The 15,646-nt window shown below is 41.0% G+C and overlaps 1 protein-coding gene across 4 annotated transcripts in view; it reads right to left on the bottom strand.

The window, feature by feature from the left end:
- Positions 1–1,468: 1,468 nt before the first annotated feature.
- Positions 1,469–15,646, bottom strand: part of ABCC4 (ATP binding cassette subfamily C member 4 (PEL blood group)) — a 244,418-nt gene continuing 230,240 nt past the window's right edge. For all 4 annotated transcript variants that reach the window (XM_025874666.2, XM_073894388.1, XM_073894386.1 and 1 more), the window contains 2 exons: positions 15,030–15,164; positions 1,469–4,035 (listed from right to left, as the gene is read on the bottom strand). In XM_025874666.2, coding sequence (XP_025730451.1) covers positions 3,928–4,035; positions 15,030–15,164 — 243 coding nt within the window. In that variant the 3' untranslated portion in view covers positions 1,469–3,927. The remainder of the gene's footprint in view (positions 4,036–15,029; positions 15,165–15,646) is intronic.

The raw sequence follows: 15,646 nt of genomic DNA, 5'->3' as shown, positions 1-15,646 counted from the left end.
ACAGAGTTAATGATTAACATGGCTTTTAGGATTTTTGTTGTTTTAATTTGAACTTTCTTAGTTTTCTTCATTCTAAGCTTAAGACGTCTTTCTTTTTGGTCAAGATATAAGTCAACCATTTCCTGAACTACATTAGAGGAATTACAAACTTTTTTTTTTCCTCTTGAGACGTGGTGGCCAGGAATGTCATAAGTTTTCTAGAGTAAAAATGTATCTTGAAAATACTCCAAAACAGAATTGTGGAAAGTAACTTCACATTCAGGTGCTAATATTTAACACACTTCAAGGCACAGGATTCTAAACATCATTAAACTTTTCAGAATTAGGTAGGAAACAAATACTCAGGTACTCTCTGGCCAAACCCTCTGTAAGAAAAGCATAGATTTTCATCAGTTCACACAGGAACAAAGTAATCATCTGATAAGTTAACCACTAACCAAATTATCACAATACTTAACAAGTCTAATTCACTGCACTGAATTGACTTAAATTATTTCTTCACTTCAGCAACCAATTATGGTGTTAGGAGGAAACTTTTGGAGGTGATGGGTAAGTTTATGGTATAGATTGTGGTGATGATTTTAGGAGCACATACTGACCTCCAAACTCATCAAGTTTCACACATTAAAGATGTAGTTTTTTTTATGTCCATGTCCTCATTAAAGTGGTTCTTAAGAACCCAGAAAGATCTTACAGTTCCTTTTTATTTCTCCTGAAATTAGAGAAGTGGAATTTATCTTATTAATTGGCCACAGAAAATACAGATCTGGACCTCTCCTGTACCAAGAGCTTCAAATGAGGCCATTAGCTGTGGGTCATATGTCAAGACTTCCACAAGTTCGTATTTTAAAAACTCAGCACAAGTAACTTCCCAGATGTAGGCTAGTCACTGGATTTAAATGAGATTCTAAAAGAAAATCAAGGCTGAGAACTTTTTTTTCCTGAATTGCGGAAAGGGACATGCAACAGAAAAGTGCGGAAAATAAAGGAACACAATACTGATCTAATCACTGCCCAGTCAAAACCAAAAAACAAACAAAAAACAAAACAAAAACAAAAAACTTAAATATCCTAGAAACTCCCTTTTTATTTCCCCCAATTACCAACACCTCCACCTCCACCTCCCCAAAGTGAAGCAAGTGTCATGGCTTTGGACACTATAGTTTAAACTATGCTGGAACTTTGCATAAATGGAGTCATAAACATCCTTTGGGGGCAGACTTAAGTTTTTGAGATTCACCTGTGTCGTTGATGTGGTTTAAGTGCTTCCATTGGTGTGGAGTATTTTATCACATCAGTGTATTTTCCTTCTGCTGTTGATGAGCTTTTGGATTATTTCCAGTTTGGGGCTACTAGGAATTATGTTTCTAGGAACATCTTCGAACCCATCTCTTGCAGCACATGTGTATACATTTGGAGTAGAATTAACGGATCACAAGGCATGCAGCTTGAGTAAATGCCGTCAAAGTGTTTTCCAAAGTTGTTTATTTGATACATCCTTTTTTTAGACACATGGTAGTGCGGGAGAGTTCCCATTGCTCCGGTGGCACTTGATGGGTATTCTTTTTAATTTTAGCCAAGCTAGTGCGTGTTCAGTGCTATCTCATCGCATTTCCCTGGTAACTAATAAGAGTGAGCACTTCTCTGGTTATTGGTCGCTTGGATATTTTGCGAGGTGCCTATTCAAGTCTCTAGTCCATTTCTCTAATTGGGCTTTCTGTGTTTTTCTTAATGAGCTCTTAGTTCTTTATGTTCTATGGTACTGGGTCTCAGACGTTAGCCTGCATCAGAATCACCCTAAGGGCTTATTAAGACACAGTTTACCGGTCCACACCACCAAGTTTCTGATTCAGTAGACCTGGGAAAAGACACAAGAATTTGCATTTCCAACAAGTTCCCAGGTGAGGCTGATGCTGCCGGTTCCGGGACCCCACTTTGAGAACCAATGTTCTACAGTATTTCAGTGGAGAAACAATAAACGTTTCCTGTTAGTTCAGGGCAAAGTTGCCTTTCAAAAAACAAACAAACAAACAAACAAAAAACCTCAACAACGTGATACCTGTTCAAGCCTAGGGCATAAGTTACTACGCTCTCCCTTCCTGGAAGGGGAGCAACCAGCTCTGGCTTCTACAGCAGCTGTTTCAACCTGTCTGAAACCCACCTAGCTACTTAGAATATTCGGTACACCTAGTTAGCCAAGAGAACCAGTTGACAATGAATCCACTTTCTGGTCCCTGGAAAACCCGCTGGCTTTCAACAGCAAGGACATGAGTCAGTAATCCCTCTCAGAACACAGACCTCAGAATGGAGATGAAAACTGTCAATTTATTTCAAATGAATTTTGTTTCATTAAAAAAAATGCTATGACATTAAAACAGAAATAAAATAGAAACATGTTTGTTTTTTTAACTGCCTTTAACCTCTAAAGACCAAATAAACAGACACTTTTCCAGTATTTCCACTGTTTTAACAAACCTCATTATCATCATTGCTGTCATTTTAGTCTCCTGAAATACTATCCATGACTACAGAACAGCTTACTGGCTTACTGAACTAAACATTCGCCATATTATTTCTACATATGAAGAGTCGAACTGCGACTACCCTCAATGTATCTTGTGTAGTTTGCCGTGTGTGCTTTTTAAGGCTTGATGCTATAAAACGTCTCTCTTTGAAGAGTCCGAAAATCTGCTGCATGAGGGCATTGTTGATTAATATATGCGCAACTTGAGGGTGGTTACACCTTATCCTAGAGGTCACGAGAGTCCACTTAAAACCACAACCTAAAAACCTTTGGCAATTTGAACTAACATACCATAGCCACCATCCAGAAAAACTCAAGACCCATGGTTCAAATAAAGTGCAGCAGGCCTTGGGAGTACAGTGATTTGCTGATTCACTAATCAGAAAGACCCAAACAAAGTGCTGTTAGTGGTCAGAAGGAAAATAACCTGGGCAGGCTCATAAAAGGGAGCCTCCTGGGTGCGCCATTGTTGGCGACGAGTTTTGGTTTTTCTCACCAAGTCAGGAGAACCTATACGTGCAGTGTACAAGGGGTTTCAAGAAAGGTTAAAACCAAAAAGGCTTATTAGAATCAACAGATGGTTAGCTGGCAGAACAGAAATCCAAGTAAGACTACTGCTCTATGGTCCAGAATTACAGCTAGTGGCTGGGCCTTTTCTGAAAATGTCACATGCTGAGTCCTCAGGCTGCGATGGTCCTCATGTTGGAGTTGTGCACATCTAGATGACCGATGATCACACTTGTGTCCTTCATGATCAAATCACCCACGTGCGCTCCAGTGTTGAGAAAGCATTATTTTGTCTTCCTTGTCTTTCAGAACATGTAATTAAATACTGCCCTCCTGTATGCTAAGCATATAACCTTTTTTTGGTCACTATAATGTCACTTAAAGTGTATTTTTGGTTTTTTCCTATTAGTTGTATCTGTACGATTTCAACCAGAGGCCTTTGGGAAGAAATAATGGATCCTAGTTATGTTAAAGAAGTGGCCAGACAAAATGGCAACTTCACACAGTCTTCAAGTAAACAGAATCCCTGATATCACTGGAAAGTAATATGTAATTTGTGAGGGCTGTAAAAAAAAAAAAAAAAAGGTCTGTGACAACTTTGTCTTATACCTAACAAAATGAGGTTTGGCTCTGACATCTCCTTAAGGCACCAAACCTGGTTAACAGCTTTTACTGGTGTCCTGCACCTGTGATTTGGATAAGGAAAAAAAAAAACTATAACATATAAATAAAAAATATTACAGCATTCTGCTAGAGCTTGAAATCACTGAGTGAAGTTGGAGGAAGAATCCAAACATCTTGTATGTGTAAAGTATTTTTTGCTAGTGTAAAAAAAGGTACATAGTACAAAAACTATTTTAAAAAAATGTCTTTGGAATAGACTTGATGTGGTAGGATCACAGCGCTGTCTCAAAAATAGTAAAGGCTGAGGGCTGTCCATTGGAAGCATTCATAACCACGTGGTCACTGTGAGTAATATCTGGATAATTCCTTTTGAAGTATATCTGTAAAAAAAAAAAAAGAAGAAGAAGAAGAAGAAGAAGAAAGACCGGTATAAAAAGAACATGTTTAAAAGTTTTCAAGTCCTCCTCCCCAAGGCGATGCATGTCTACATCCATGTCTTCATGTGAAGGGCAGCACATTGCTAGTGGAGGTATAATTAAAAAAACAGGGATGCGTTCCCTTCTATGAAGGAAGCAGCCCTATTAAAACCCTCAGCGGGGCTGGGCTTAATGCCAAACAACCTGTAGCTGCACTTTGCTTCTGATCATTCTGATTCACAGATATGTTTTATCACTACATTAAATTGATAAAGCAAAATCATTTTACTGACTCAAAACCTGGAGATAAATTAAAAACAGGGTGACAAAGAGGCCAGGGATTCTAGCGTCCGTACGAGGGTTTCTCATTTTCACACATAAAATGAGCACAATAGATTTGGCTGTTAATATCAGGTTGTAATCCCTATATTTTATAAACTCTGATTGACAAGCATTGAAACGCTGGCGTATATGTATGAAATATCCCAGCGTTTAATTTGTGCGGCAAAGCAGTTATAGGGCCTATAGAAATGGGATCTGTGGATAGTGGGCCACAATAATGAAAAGAGAAGCAAAAGCTTTAACAATGACTCAACCAAGCAACTTCTCTAAAATGTAAGATGATACCAAATAATAGGACAGTTCTTTGCCAAGCCTTTGAGTTCTTGAATTCTACCAATTTCTAGCTGAACTAGAAGAGATACAGGTTTTCTGATAAATGTATAATCAGAACATAAAGGGAATGAAATGCTGTCAAGTTTCTCTGTTCCACAATCATCAGTTTTTAGTAGCTGTATCCTATCTCAGTTCCTTGACAGATGCGCATAACAAAATGAAATAATGTCAAGACTTGTGAGCTCTTATCTCAAAATGTGTTTGGGTGAAAAAGGACTTCAAATGTAATTTTTTTCCCCCAAAGAAGAATGTGAAAAGTTTTGTTTGAGTCTTTAAAACAGAAAATGTACCATCTATCTGAAGGTTGACACATGTCATGAGCTGGGTCTCTTAGGCATACGATTCTGGATCTTACAAAACCTGGCTCCAAATATATTTGTGGGTGCCGTCAACAAAGTTATCATGGGGGATAATGGGCTGCACATACAAAAAAGAAAATTGCTGGGACACCTACCTGCAGATTAAGTATACTTTTTCTCTTGTTGCTTGCATACTTGCTACTCCAAAAATAACATTACATTTGAAATATTATGTATTAAAATGTCACTTAAGGAGAAAAATAAGGACTTTTCCAAGAATGTCTGGACCGCACTGGGTGACATCTGAGGCTTTTCCCATTATAATGCAAGTATTTAAAAATAATACCTTTGGGGGGGGGGTAACTTTTTAATTTTTTTTTGTAAATTTAAAGCTGGCCATATTTTGTATGGTTATATATTTATGTCCTCAAAAACAGCTATTTCTTGTTGAAACTAAAATCAGCCAATAAGATAAAAATACATCTTCATTTTCTACTGTTTGACAGTCCTCTCCCGAATAAGCCGATCGATGCCTTTCCCCATGACCCACTCAATGTAATTTTTTACAGAGAAAATGTCCTTATTAGCAAGGCTTCATTGAAAGGGTCTTAGCTTCGTGGTCTGAAAAACCTGAAAGTGAACACTGAAAGCGAGCTTCCTGCGTTATTAAGTCACTGAATTGACCCTTCATTTCCTCCTGTGTTGGCATGTTTGGGAATACACTCTGCTAGAAGAAGTGAGAGGAAACATCCTCTGCCCCCCGCGGGTTACGCCGGCTGAGCCCGGGATGGGGCAGCCCACCGCCACTCGCTCTCCCCGGGCCTCCTGACCCTGGAAAAGAACCGTGCAGGCCCTCTCCGTCCGGGCTTCCTCACCTGCAAAGTGAGACAGTGACTGACCTCACGGGGACTAACGACCGGCTACAAAACTGCGGAGGAAAGACACAGCCCGGTAAGTGGCGGGCGTGATTACAAGGCCGCTCTGAGAAGGGGCCCCCTGGCCCGTGGAAAGGAGCAGCATCACCCCACTTGAGTGAGGAAAACTAAACAGCGGGGAGGCCCCGCTGGGGCGCTTCTGACTTTCTCTTTACGGAACCCCCAGGTTGGAGCTGAGACCCCTCCGATTCAGGGAACACAGTCACCGGGGAGGCAGGGAAAGAGCGCCCAAGTTGCAGAGCCGCCGCTCACTGCCGGCTGACCCGTCATGGAGGCGCTTCTGCCTCAGTTTCTCCGTTTGTCAAAAGGGATAACGGTAATGCCAGCTCAAAACAGTTGTGAAGGACCAAGGAAACGATGCCATAAAAGTTCGAGATCAAGACAAGAGGACGGTAAGAGCAGGGAGTCCTGGGTTTCCTGTCCCTTTCCCTCTCCTTCTCTTGGGTTTGGTTCATTACAGTGCCTCTCATGTAGGCTGAAAGCACGCTGAGTATGCGACCTCCAGCGTGTCAATAAAGCAACCATCGTAGAATCAAACCTCACTAAAAGCAACAGAGCTTTTATTAAAGCTGCCCATGCGTGGATGAAGGCTAGCAACGGAGCTTTTATTGACATTGCATTCAGAAGGCATTGGTTCAGTATGTTGAATTCTGGCTCCAGACCCTGTCCGATCATTCTCACTACACTGCACGGGCCTAGCTCCGTTCCAGGAACTCTCCAGCTCGTCTCTACAGCAGGTCTAACTCCAGTGTACACACTGGCAGGTGTGTCGGCAAGGTTAAAGAGTAAGAGAGTCTGAGAAGACCTCTGCTTTTATGATAATGGAAATGGACTTCCCCTTCCTTATCCCCTCAGAAATCACCCCAGCAGCAAGAGTGCTGCAAGATGCAGAAGAAGCCCATCTCCGATAAGATCGGAGTCCTCGGAAATCCCAAATGGCAAGCTATCCACATGGGCTGCCATATGCGACTGGATCCATTGGGGCTGGAGTAAGCCAGAGCAGAGACAGCTATGGGAGATCTCGGCAATCGGGAGAGTACAGGTGTCCAACTAACTGGCAGATTCTAAGGTGTATCAATGAGGAACTGACCAGAATCACCATCTCTGCCTGAAGCACACACATTGAGGAGGCCCTCGGAGAAGAGAAATACTGAAATGCAAGTAACCGCTCATCTCTGCAGGCTAGGGAGGAGGACAGGCTAAATGAACATGCGTTTTCAGTTTCTCTCTCTTGCTTACACACACACACACACACATTCTCTCTCTGGGTCATAAGGAGCTTCTATGTTAAGGAGAGAATTCCCTTTAGCCTGAAATAATGCCCAAGCCACCGCTACCCTAAATATATGGTCCAGGAAAAACTCAATTCAGAGGTGAGTAGTACAATAACTATAAAGTAGTTATTTTAACAATAACAATAACAATAAAGTAGTACACGATCTGTAAAATACACCAAAAAAAGTAAGGAAAAGGAACAAGATAAACATCCGGCAAAAAAATACTCACCAAAGAGACGAAAATTATAAAAAATATATAATGCAATACATTCAAAGAAAATGTAGAACAATCAACCTGTGGACAACAGAAATCCGAGAGTTTGGAAATACGGCACAGCGACACAAAATGATGAGCCAGGAGTTGGCTGGGGCCAAAAGTGAAGTGAAGGAGACTACGAGAGCATCACGGAAATGACAGCTGTATGGAAGCAGCGCTAAGTGACTTAGCCACTGCTGGAAATAAAACAGGATGAGACATGGAGGACCGGATGGAGAGAGCAAGCATAATCAGAAACTTGTGAAGAATTAGAAGGATCAAGGAGAAAACAGCTTTTATAGCACAAAGGACAGATAACATATACATGACAGATATTTGAAAAGAGGAGACTCCAATCAAAAACCAACCAACCAACCAAAAACCAAAACAAAAAAACTTCAAAGCTATAATTCAGGTAACCTCCAGAAATAAAAGACTTAAAGCTAGGGACCAAAAGAGTACAGAATACCGTAGGAAAAACTAAGCGCCTTCAAAATAAAGAAAGAGTCCTTTAGGCATCCAGGAAAAGAAGATTGAGTTGCTTCTAACTTGGCCTTGGACTTCTCCATATGAATAAACAATGTCAGGGCAAAGTCTACAGCATACGAAGTGAAAGAAAGCGTGACCCAAGAATTTTATAACCAGAACATTAAAATTAGAGATGCAGCAAATACTTCAGACATGTGGTAAAGTCAGGGATTCTGACTCCAATGAACCCTCCTTTAAGATGGTACAGAGAGCCCTGTTTTCCAACCTCTTATTTTTACTGTCACCCACAATAGTAAGTACTTTTCGTATTACACTGAAACTCTGTAGAGATCAACACCTTTATCGAAAGGACTTCCAAGAAATATTTACTATTACTATGAAAGATACACTGTTCTTTTTTTTTTTTTCTCCATTCCATTATTTTGTGTCTCCTGTCTTAAGACATGCTGGTCACGACTAAATAGATTTCACAGCCCCATGAATGGATCACAACCCAAAGTCTGAAAGACAATGTGCTAGAGGACAGATTTTAGCCAACTAAGAGAGGGAGAAAGCAGCATTTAAAACAGGTAAGTAAAATAATAGGGGTTTAAGTATTTTTAAAGATTTGAAGGTAAATAGTAGAAGGAAAGCTATTTAAACAACTAAAATCTGGTGGGAGCACAGAGAGAGAGGGAAGAGATGTTGTCATTGTTTACAATGGGGAATCAGTAATAATAAAGGAAGTGTTCCTAGAAGAAGTGAAAAGTACACACATAAAACAATGAGCAAAGAAAAAAAAATAGAGGTGCCTTGGCTGGCTCAATCGGTATAGAGCATGCAACTCTTGATCTCAGGGCCATGCATTCCAGCCCCACGTTGGGTGGAGATCACTCAAAAATTAAACAAAAAACAAAAACTAAAAAAGAAATACATCCTAATTAAAAAGTTTTAAAAAAGAACACTAAAAGCTGAAAGCATAACATAGGATAAAATATACCTATAATCTCAACAAATGTAAACGGACTAAATTCATTTGTTAAAAAGGGGTGGGGACTAAGATTAAATCTCAGAGCTAAACTGAACCACATGCCATTTGCAGGAGATATATTTATAATCTGATACTAAAAGACAAAGACATACCAGGCAAATGAGAACAAAGTGAAAAGCAAGGGACTCAGCTGCAATTTTGAACCAGCTTACATTCAGGGCCATGTGCATTATATGAATCTAAGAAAGAAAAGCACTTTAAAATAGTAGAAAATATAATTCATAGCAAAAACCCAAGTCATGAATATCTGTGGACTAAAATATCATAGCACCAAAATTACCAAAAAATGACAAGAACTAGAAAGTGAAAACCTTTTTACAATGAGACTAACATAATGTGACCTCCCTAAATCACAACAGGCCAAAATAAATAAGGATAGAGAAGACCTAAATAATACAATTAACAAAGTGAATCTAACTAAAAGTTATTAAACACTATACATTAAACAGACAACAGTCCATCTTTATACATGTCCAGAGAACATTCACCAAAATTGCCCATACACTAGAACACAAAGAAAGTATTACTAAATACTGGTTTTGGGTGGAAACAGCACAAACAACTTTGTGATCACAAGGTAATGAAAATCAACATTGATGAGTTTAATAGAAAACAGAAAAAACAAACCCCCATCACCAGGAAGTTTTAAAGACCTCTTTCTCAAATAATTCTTGGACCAAAGAGAAAATTAAAACCAAAATTGTAGATTTATATATAAAACTTAACTATGACAAAAGCACTATATATCAGGACTTATCGCATACAGCTAGAACAGTATTCAGAGAAAAGTCCACCGCCTTAAAATATATGTATTAATGAACAAGAAAGAATGAAAACAAATGCAGTCAAGAAGCCACAATAAAATAAATCATAGAAGGAAGGAATTAATGGATATAAAAGCAGAAAGTGATAAATCGTAACACAGAATACAAGAATCAGTTAAGTAAATCTGAGAGCGCATCCTTTGGGGGAAAAAAAACAGAAAACAATTAACTTAGTTAGAAGGAAAAATGGGGTGAAGGGAGTGGAGAAAGCATAAATAGTATGCAGCCTTTAAAAAGAATGAGATGGGGCGCCTGGGTGGCTCAGTGGGTTAAGGGGCTGCCTTCGGCTCAGGTCATGACCCCAGGGTCCTGGGATCGAGCCCCACGTCAGGCTTCCTTGCTCAGCCTGGAGTCTGCTTCTCCCTCCCCCTCTGCCTGCAGCTCTGCCTACTTGTGCTCTCTAGCTCTCTGTCAAATAAATAAATAAAATCTTTAAAAAAATAAATAAAAAGAATGAGATAACTATATGCATTGATATAATCTGAGCTATTAAGTGAAAAAAGCAAAACATGGCTGTCACCAGCACTTAAAACACAGAAAGGCTGTGTAGCACAAGCTCGTGCTCACACACGGACTGCATCAGCAGAACAGTCATAGGGGTGCCAGGGCTCCATCCTGAGGGAGGAGCTGAGTCACGACAGGAGTGGGCGGATGACTTACGTTTTATTTATAAACTAGAACAACTATTTTAAAAAACAGCAAAGTTTGTGAATTTTGTAGCATTAGCCTGTATCATCTGTTGAAAAAAAAAAACTTATTAAAAATAAATTTTAATCATTGAAGAGTCTCTAAAGCTACCTAGAAGAACTTTGGGTACTTCTTTTGTTATTACAGGGAGGTAAGGGTTCCATTGACAGTCTTTAAGAAACCAGTCCCCCTCTGATCGTTGAGAGATAAAACTCTTCTGTTTGTAAAATGCCCTGTATTCTTCAAAGCAGGTGAGTATATACACCATCTCATCTGATCCTTGTAGTAAGAGCGCAGCGAAGTGGGGCCCTGCTATAACCCCAGCATGACAAATAAGGACCCCGAGGTGCAGAGACCTCAGGACACATACAGGACCATGGGGCTGCTAAGCGCTCCCTCCACCTACTCCAGCGGGCCCAGGCTCGTAGGGCGTAGGATATCAGGATTTCCTAACTTTGGGGCTGTATCTGGTGATTTCACAAATAGATAAAATGGCACCTGTTACACACTGGGAACAAAGGAACTCCAAAAAACCTCAATTAGATCTGCTTCATCATGGAAGAGAGTGAATGACAGGCATTCACCCTTGGTTATGGGCTGAACTGTGTCCCCTCAAAATGTGTATGTTGAAGTCCTAACCCCTCAATACCTCAGAATGTGACTGTATGTGGAGATAGGGTCAGTTAAGTTAAAATGAGGTCACAAGGGTGCATCCTAATCTACTCTGACCTGTATGGGGGTGATTAGGACACAGGCACACACAGAGGGAAGACCATGCGAAGACAAAGGAAGAAGATGGCCTATCTACAAGCCAACGAGACATGTTTCAGAGGAGACCACCTCCGCCAACACCTTGATTTCAAAATTCCAGCTTCCAGAACTGTGAGAAATACATTTCTGTTGCTTTAAGACACCTGATGCACATTTCAACTTTATGTACCTCAAAGGTACTTTCTCTACTACTTCATGGATCATCTATGAGGGTCAATCAGAGAGTGAGTAAGCTTGCCTACAACCAACATTTTCAGAAAAAAATAACCACATGGTCAAGAGAACATGACTTGGAAGTACATTTTCCTAGATGCTGGGTTTTCTTTCCAAAAGAATGAATTCCAATCTCTTAGGAGTGGAAAGCTTGCTGACGTACGCTAATCTTCCTACTGTTATCATTCTCAGTGATGTATCGATACTTGATGCTCACACATTTAAAAAGCTGACAATCTGATAGCCTGTTCTAAGAGGACCAAGCGTATGCAGAAGTAATGTCAAGAAGATACTCAACTGGGGTGAGAACTGGGGTGTGTATTCCCTTACATCTTTCCAGTGAGGGGACCTGAGCCAGTGTCAGGATTGAAATCCCACAGGGATGTTCTGCCATTATGAGAACCTGGCCTCACCTCGGACGCCTCATAAGATTAAGATAAGGAGCAGGGTTTTGAAACTTAACACATGGACTGGGGCAGCTCTCAGCCTCAGCCAGCAATTCGCCCTCGGCTCTCCACTGACCAGCTCTGTGACCTTAGGTGAGTCCTTGATCCACTCTCCTCATCCATGAACTTGGATAAGAAAGAACGGCCATGAGGATTAAGTGAAATCATACACGTGAGAACTGTGTAAGATAAATGATAAAGAACGACGCAAATATGGGAAGGCAAACTGGTGCAGCCACTCTGGAAAACAGTATGGAGGTTCCTCAGAGGTGAAAACAGAGCTACCCTATGACTCAGCAACAAAAAGAAACAAATGTAGTGATCCGAAGGGGCACCTGCACCCCGATGTTTCTAGCAGCAATGTCCACAATAGCCAAACTGTGGAAAGAGTCCAGATGTCCATCAGCTGATGAATGGATAAAGAAGATGTGGTATATATACACAATGGAATATTATGCAGCCATCAAAAAAAGAAGAAATCTTGCCATTTGCAACAACAGGGATGGAACTGGAGGGTATTATGCTATATGAAATAAGTCAATCAGAGAAAGACAATTATCATATGATCTCACTCATATGTGGAATTTAAGAAACAAAACAGAAGATCATAAGGGAAGGGAGGGAAAAATAAAACAAGACAAAATCAGAGAGGAAGGCTCTTAACCACAGGAAAGAAACTGAGGTTTGCTGGACAGGAAGGGATGGGGGATGGGGTAAGTGGGTGATACACTATATGTTAATTGGAAATAGAGGAAGATACAGACAGAAAGGCCTCCCCAAATGTGACACCTGTTTATATGTTATTATGAGGTGCTGTTACATGAGGTGCAAGATGAACGGACCGGGAACCACAAGATTTCTAACTCTGTGACCTATAAACATTTCTGTACGTACCTTACACTTGCATTAAAACATGTTAAAAGAACGATTTCTAATTCTGCGTCTGCTGCAAACTAGAGTTAACATAAGTTAGGGCCACCTTCCTTCTAAGGGGCCTTAGTTCCCTCATTCGTAAAATGAGGGTGTTGAACTATATACTACCTTAATGTTATCTGGAACTATCTGTGATTTATTTCTCATTACTCAACGTCTTGATAATATACAATGATAACGCATTCTTAAAATGGAGGCTTTGACACGTAGGTGGGGACCCATCTGTTTGATGTGAAATGCCTGAGGTCGAAGAACAAAGGGGTTTGTGAGATTCCTGTTTTATGAGATGATACAGGGGATCCCCAGTGACTGACTGGGAGACATCGAGCAGATGAAAGCACTCGGCATTTCAGACGTGAAAGCAACACAGGGCTCCCAGTGTAGCTTCTCTACATTCACATACAATGTAAGTCTCTACGTTGTACGTACAGGATACAGATTTCCTCGTCCCTAACCCTCGGTTTGCACTCTGAATCTGCCAATTATTCGGCCAGCTGTGTGACTCTGAGCAATTTCCTTCCCCTCTCAAAGTCTCAGCCTCTTAAGCCAGCACCAAGACAAGAGAAGCTCGATCACAGCACAGGGCATGGCGCATGACGTCCAAGCTTCATCCTGCTCCTCCAAAGGGCTCAGCATATATACGATGTATCTCTGCTCGTCTCAACTCTTGGGGTTATACTGGGCATGACTAAGGAACATATCTGACATGTGAGTTCCCAGCATAACACTGTGCACACATATACCCATTTACCGAACAGTTTTAGAGGACAGAAGCAGAATTCAAAGAAATCCCCTGCGAGCGAGCAGTGGAAGTACAGCTCTTCATTTCTAAGGGGGGATGAGACGAAGCAGGGACAGAAGAGAATTCAGGCTGTGTTTCTAATCTCTCATACACAAGTACTGTTAGATACTAGGACAGATTTCCTCCAGATGCTTAAGATATTACACAAATAATTTTTTCTTAGAGTGAAAATCTGGGAAATGCAAAAAGAGGATGAAAAGAAAAATGTACCCGTTGATTATAATGCCCAGAGATAAAGAGTTCTGATGGACAGCCTCAAAAGACTGTTGGTCTCATTCCACCCAAGCCATGCATCTCAAATGGCAAGAACACGTGAGTTTCCTCTCTTCCCTCCATCCTTCCATCAATCCAACTCCCACCTTGTATCAGAAAGAGTTACAGGTGATACCGGACATTAGCTTAAGTCCCTGAAAGCAGCCCTCAGTTCTCACATCACACCCAGACAATGAGATACTCCATTACTGTTATTGGAAAGATACCAGATAATCCGAATGTTATTCACTGAGCACCTTTTTCTCACCATATACGGTGCTTGGTACTTTCACACACATCATCTCTGTGAAAATGCTTTGTAAACCTTCAAGCACCACTCAGACTATAGCATTGAGATAGTATAGATTCTTGATTGTCCCAATGGCGATTTCATCATCTAGAAGGCAGAGGAAGCACAAGGTGGTAACTAGACCTAATTCCAAACAACCAAGAATCAGGAAGAAACCTGGGCAGGAAGAAGGGTCAGTATCATGTAGTTTTCTTTACAAATTATAAAACAGAAAAGCAACCTACACATTTCCCTGCTGGATCTTTCTAGACCAGACAGAAAATATCCCACAATCTTTTTTCCCAAACTCTTCAAAATTTCCTGGACCGGGATGTGCCTTGACCACATTTGCATCTCAAAGGTGAGCACCCATTAGAATAAAATGTAATGGGTCCGCAAAAGGCGAACATTCTGTGCCACAGGAGAATCTGTACTCACAGAACCGAACATGGGCAATCTCTTTAGAATCTGGTCTCTCTCAGCAATTAGGCACAGGTGCCCGCGCACCTGAGCAACCCACGGTGCTCAGAGCCTCCCCACGTGCTGGCACAGGTAAGCATGCACACCTGTGGCTCCCCCTGCCCCCACTGAGTCTGCCGATTCTCAGCAGACCCGACTTCAACCTGGGACGTGTTGTTAAGACCCAGTCATGAAGCGTTGTCTCTGAAGGCTTATAATTGAAAAGGGCACAGGGTGCTTGTTACAGCACCCTTGGTGCCAGATTGTGAGGAGTGAACGGCCGAGATGAACTTTAATTACCAGTCCCTGTGGCGGGCTCACCTGTTTTGCTGTTTCAGTGAGGGCAGCAGCTTCTGCCTTGCCCAGTTGCTGCACCATCTTGTAAAACAGGCTCTCTTCGTTCTGCAGCAAAACATAGGGTTCATCATATTCTTTCAGTCTTCCTGAATCCAAAACCTGTTAATCAGCAGAAAGAAACCCATTAGCACACAATGTTTTGCAGTAACATATTATAACTCAGACAATATTTCGGAAAGGGGCAGGAGAAGGAGAATAGGGAGAATCCATTTGGGTGGTAGGCCTGGCTGGTGTTTAAATGGTTTGATTACCCTGTTTTACTAGGCAGACAAAGGCCTAGCCCGACCTTTTATTATTATAATGTTATAGGAAAGGAAGAAAATGAAAGTTTTAGACTATGATTATGGGCACTCAGCAGTCCTGTGGCGTTTTATATTCTGCCAAAGGCATTTTGGGTTGTTATTAGTTAGTGCTTTTAGCTCTCAGACTCCAAGCTTTGAGGGCTATTTATACATACATTCAGACTTGGGAAATTTCTTGATTTAAGAAAATCAACGTCAGTTTACCTAAAAAGTAGGGTGATGTCATCCAGACCAGATGGCAGTGACCTGACAGCAAATTAATAGCCGAGCTGGCTTGAC

Source organism: Callorhinus ursinus, unplaced genomic scaffold (assembly GCF_003265705.2).
Source record: "Callorhinus ursinus isolate GAN/ISIS: 27379988/994484 unplaced genomic scaffold, GSC_fseal_2.0 scaffold7, whole genome shotgun sequence".
In the NCBI taxonomy this organism is placed as follows: Eukaryota; Metazoa; Chordata; class Mammalia; order Carnivora; family Otariidae; genus Callorhinus; species Callorhinus ursinus.
This window is presented reverse-complemented; position numbering and strand designations above follow the sequence as displayed.